General features: G+C 37.4%; 1 protein-coding gene across 1 annotated transcript; it reads left to right on the plus strand.

The window, feature by feature from the left end:
- Window positions 1-688: 688 nt before the first annotated feature.
- On the plus strand, window positions 689-4593 carry LOC104597219 (Major facilitator superfamily protein). The gene is made up of 2 exons (XM_010258661.2): window positions 689-2022; window positions 3671-4593. The coding sequence occupies exons 1-2, from the start codon at window positions 878-880 to the stop codon at window positions 4095-4097; spliced, it is 1572 nt and encodes a 523-aa protein (XP_010256963.1). The 5' UTR covers window positions 689-877; the 3' UTR covers window positions 4098-4593.
- The last annotated feature ends 1145 nt before the right edge of the window (window positions 4594-5738 follow it).

Consider the following 5738-nt stretch of genomic DNA (forward strand, 5'->3'; position numbering starts at 1 on the left):
ACAAGAGAATAGATTAGATTGCTTGCACTAGAAATCGACGTACTAAAATTGCAAAGGTCCCACCATTAATATACAAAAAACTGTTTACGTTCTGGTTTTTATGATAAAATATCCCTGCTTCGACTGCTGGACCTGGAATCAAACAATTAATTAATCTCCCTGCTTCGACTGCTGGACCTGGAATCAAACAATTAATTAATCCATTTTCCCGACTCTTATCTTACGTATTTATACGTGTGCCTGATGCAATCTTGCATATTTGGCTTTTACCCATACCTGAATCTTGCAAACAATCAATCAACGTATCATGTTCACACTCGACCCAGTTTTGTTTTGATGGAAAGCTTGAAGGCTCTGGGTACATAAAATTATAAATATATGGTAGAAACATGACGTAGAAATCAGGCTAAAAACACCATTCCTAAGTAAACACACCAGTGTTCTGTACTGTTACCAATGTGTAGTGTTTGTGGCAGTACTGATTTCCATTCATTGTCTGTATCAGATCCAGAACTACTCATCATAACTTGGATCAAAACATCTTTCTGCGTCTGTGGCTCTTTGTGCGTATGCATGACGCCATCATCAGTTCTCGGCGTTTACATACACAGCTGCAACGACCAAGCAACCTTAATTCAATGCTCCGCCCTAGCAATATAAAAATAAAGAAAGCAACCTTCAGATCTTCAATGCTCCAGGGTGGTGGCAGACACGAGACCACATTTTAATTTCACAACCACAATTCGTCCTCCCTATTAATCACTGGTTTATATCACTCTCCCTTCCTTACATTCGCATTTATCTTGAAAACCCATCAGCTCTTCAAGTTGTCAGATAAAAATTTCTTACTTGAAGCAAACAGTGCTACCCAAACATTATGTCTCCTTCCATTCTTCAGTGGCTAAGCTTGGTGGGTATTATTTGGCTTCAATCAATCAATGGAACAAACTCTGATTTCTCAGCCTACTCATCCCAGCTCAAGCATCTCCTCTCCATCTCCCAAGTGCAATTGAACAACCTCGCCTTTGCCTCTGATGCCGGAAAACTCTTTGGTTGGTTCTCCGGCGTTGGGGCAGTTCATCTACCCCTATGGTTGGTTCTTATGATTGGTTCAGTTCTCGGGTTGATTGGCTATGGTGTGCAATATCTCTTCCTTGTGAACCAAATCTCCTCTCTTTCATACTGGCAACTCTTTGTACTTTGTGTTCTAGCTGGAAATAGCATCTGCTGGATCAACACTGTTTGTTACATGGTAACCATTCGAAACTTCCCATCTGATCGCCAGGTTGCGGTGGGGCTATCAACCAGCTACGTTGGATTAAGTGCAAAGATCTACAACGACATTGTAGATTGTGTTTCGCCTTCTCCGCCCGTCAAAAGAGCCAAAGCTTATCTCCTACTTAACTCAATTGTACCCATGATAGCTTCAGTTATAACCGCTCCGCTGGTTAGAGAGATCGAGTTGGGAAAAGCAATAGAAATGAAAGGGGGGTTCATGGCGATGTTTGTTATAACGACAGCAACTGGTATTTACGCTGTGCTTGGTAGTACGGATTCCATTTCAACAAGTTTCTCATCGTCAATTCATGCAATTGCGATGGGGATTCTCTTAGCTGCTCCAATAGGGATCCCCATCTTCACAGGTTTCAAAGAAAGTTTGGAGGGTAAATGGTGGAATAAAAGGGAGAATAGGATATACAATCTCAGTGTGGATGATCAGGTTGGAATTGGAGAGAGAGTGGAGATTGAGGTGAAGGAAGGAGAAGTTGTCGAGGAAGATGGCCAGTTGATCAGAGTGAAGGAAGAGATCGGGGTGAAGTTAATGATAAGGAGGGTGGACTTTTGGTTATATTTCTTTGTTTATATGTTTGGTGCAACACTTGGGTTAGTATTTTTGAACAACCTGGGTCAAATAGCAGAGTCCCGTGGATACTCTAAGACTTCTTCTCTGGTCTCCTTGTCGTCTTCGTTCGGTTTCTTTGGGCGTCTCATCCCATCAATTTTGAATTATTTTTTCTCCAAGTAAGTTCTCTCCATCCGAGTATCAATTTTCAATATGAAAAATTAATCAGTCAAAGGCTTGATTTCCTGGGTTTACCTTTATTAATTTATATCTCAAATATATCTGCTTCTTCCTATTTTATTGAAGGAAATACATCATTAAGATAACCGTTACACCCTTTTTTTTTGTCTTTCACCTGGCTTGGCATGTTAAAAGGTAAAATGTATAGAGAATCTATTTTAGGGCTGAAAAGTGAAAATGTTGGGGTTGAGGATGATTGGAATTTCTTCTTTTTTTTTTCTTTTTCTTTTTACTGGTAATTGGATCGAATATGGATCACCCTATCCGATCCAATATATATAATATATAAAAATTTATATAAAATTCCTTTATCTATGTAAAATTTATAGTGAATATATTGGTAAATTAAGTATTTTTTTTTATTTTTTATTTTGGCATATGTATTGGTAAAGTTGGGTTAAAATGTTGTATATATACTAAAGAGTCATAGGTTCAAACCTCATAGGAGTTGTTTTCAATTTATTTTATTTATGATATATAATATTAAAGTCATTTTTAGTTCATTTTATTAATGGTATAATATTTTGACATTTTAATTTAATTTATTAATCACATTCAATATCTGAATTATATCGGTAAAAGTGAACTCTGTTTTCCAATGAGACAAGAGTTCTACATTGAAAGACATTTTCCTTAGGCAAATGCTAGTATTTGAAAAACACTTTGGCTTTTTTACGAGAAAGAATTGTGACCGCATAACTCCTATGGAGACAATAAATGAACGTGGGTGCAGATTTTGCATTGTTTTTTTGAAGCAAAATTTGCACTATTGGGCAAATGTGACAAACAAATGTAAAAAATTACGAAGGCCCACAAATCTAACTTGGATACAAATTTCTCACCCTGAATTTATACAGAAAATCATGGTTTTGAAAACTGGATTAGATTGGATGGTTGGACCAATTGACCCAGAAACCTATCATGGCTCTGGATCCGGTTTTGGACCCCAAAACTGACCAGGATTCAGACTGGATGCATGATTGGACCGTTTGACCCAAGAACCAGTGATCAAAATGGTTCTGTTTTCTCTTAGTTTTTAAAGTTATGCTTATGCAGCAAATACCTGAAGCTTAGTGAAAAAAAAAATTAAGAGACTCTTAATGAGTTCTATGGTTTTCAAAACCGGATCAGACCGGACCGGATGGTTGGACTGGAAAAACCGAATCCATTTTATCCCAGAACCATTATTTCCCCAAAAACTGTTGATTTGGTCAATAAATCGCTGATCCGGGCAGTCAAATCGTTCGAATCATTCAATAGTTTGGCTGGTTTTAATTTTTTTATCAGAATGGGCCATCCGTTCGATTTGAATAATCGGACAGTTTGACCTGAGAACCGGACCCCTGATCGGTTCGGTTTTAAAAACCTTGATGAGCTCTATCCAAAAGCGTGTAAGGGGTAAAAAAAGTGCATTTAATTTGACGCATGCATCCAATGGATATGTGCAATTAAACAGTCCTTGGCTGCAATTATTCTTCCCCCTAGAACTCTAGAAGAGGTCAAATTCATCAACTTGAGTAATGCTTCTGAAGTGGGAATTTGAGGTTATTAGCTAAGTTGAATTAATTCCTTGTTCTTTTTTTCCAGGAGTAGGTACATGGTCTCAAGACCAGCATCGTTAGCAATATTAATGGTCCCAATGGCAGGGGCCTTCTTCCTGCTTCTCAACAGAACCAACCTCTCCCTCTACATCAGCACTGCTGTAATTGGAGTTTGCGCTAGTGCAATTACCTCCATCGCTGTCTCTACGACTAGTGAACTGTTTGGGACCAAGAATTTCAGTGTGAACCATAACATCTTGGTTGCTAATATTCCCATAGGCTCCTTTCTTTTTGGCTACCTGGCAGCACTTCTTTACCAAAGAGAAGGAGATGGACAGGGGAGATGCATGGGGACTGAATGTTACAGAAAGTCTTTCATCATTTGGGGTTCCGTTTGCACTGTTGGAACGATTCTAGCTTTCCTCCTCCATGTTAGGACTCGCAAATTTTACTCGCAGATGATAGCATCATGAGAAGAAAACTGATGACCATTTTTGTGCACCGCTTATTAATGTAGTAGAAGGTGCAACACCGAAAGGAATGTTACTTAGAACCAGTACGTAGTACTCCACTAGTCCAACAAGTGAGATGTGAACGCGGAATGCCAACCGTGGTCTGCCATTATATATATATATATATAGCTTAATGCGCATGCATGTAGAGGAGACTGGAGAGTAGTACCTACTCAAATGATCGGTGCAGTCACAGAGCAGCAGCACTGTTCACTGGATGCTATATAAGCCACACAAAAGCACATTTATTTTGCCTAGCGACTTTTTACTTTTTATAAGAGATATTATTCAGCTATCACTCTCAATGGAGCAAAATGTACATATATGTTGTAAGGAATAAGGATGTTATGGGGGGGGGCTCATTCAAAAGAATGATGATTACCCGCAAAATGCTGGAGGTAACTTGTTGTGTCGGTTTATAACATTTAAGATAATAAAAATTAGCTTTATTAAGTTAGATGGATTTTGACCATTCCAACTGGGTAAATCGCTGGTTCAACTGAAATTAAAACAAAGGAAAAAGAAAAAGACACGAGGCTTTTTCAGTCCATCCACTAGTTCTCGATCAGAATATTGCTTTTAAGCATACAACCAGTACTAAAAGAGGGTAGGTGTATCTGCTTTGAGGAAGAATAGGTGGTATTTACGACAAAACAAAATTCTGTGCCTCATTTGAGGGTTTTTGCCAAGTATAAGGTTTTTCTTTTTCAATCTTTTCAGGAATGCAACTTAATTAAAAATTTTGAGCCCAAAGTTAACATATATATATATATATATAATATTTTTCTGACCTATTATTCTTTCTTTTATTTATATTTTTTCCTATTTCCTTGTGGGGATAGTGTAAGGGGGAAAAGGATTGAAGAAGAAGAATGCAAGTTCAAATGACTCACCACTTTGTACAAAGATTCCAAAGGTACTCCAGTACTCCACCACTCCATAGAGGCCATTCTCGGGTAATAAGCTAATAACCCTTTCTTTTCATAATGTTACCTTTTCCAAGGTCAACAAAATGACTATAATAACTAAGCTGGACTAGAGAGGACCTTGGTGATCTCTTTCTCTCTTTCACACACACACATTTCTCAATCCCTTTTGTTTTCAATAAATTAGATGGATTGGGTGAGGTTAATTAAGGGTTAATCCATGACCAACTCTAAATATGGACTTTATCCTAATCCCGAATTGATGCTAAAAACCTAAATTTTATAACCAAAACCTAACTTGTGCTCAATTCTAAATATAGACCTTACCTTGGACCAAATCTAAATATGAACCTTAGCCTAAACCAAAATTGATGACGAAAACCTAAATTTTCTAACCAAAACTTAACTTGTGCCCAACTCTAAATATGGACCTTACCTTAAACCAAAATTGATGACAAAAAACTTAAAATTTCCAACCAAATTCTAACTTTTGCCCAACTCTAAATATGAACCTTAGCCTAAACCAAAATTGGTGACAAAAACCTAAATTTCCTAACCGAAACCTAACTTTTGCCCAACTTTAAATATGAACTTTAGCTTAAATCCAATTTGACACAAAAAAGCCTAAACTTTCTAACCAAAACCTAACTTTTATCCAACTTTAAATATGGACTTT

Source organism: Nelumbo nucifera, chromosome 2 (genome assembly GCF_055504915.1).
Source record: "Nelumbo nucifera cultivar China Antique chromosome 2, China Antique-T2T, whole genome shotgun sequence".
Taxonomy (NCBI): Eukaryota; Viridiplantae; Streptophyta; class Magnoliopsida; order Proteales; family Nelumbonaceae; genus Nelumbo; species Nelumbo nucifera.

Coding starts and splice junctions, on each gene's coding strand:
- LOC104597219 (XM_010258661.2), top strand. CDS start 878: ATGTCTCCTTCCATTCTTCAGTGGCTAAGCTTGGTGGGTATTATTTGG. Junction 2,023..3,670: donor TTGAATTATTTTTTCTCCAA/GTAAGTTCTCTC, acceptor CTTTTTTTCCAG/GAGTAGGTACATGGTCTCAA.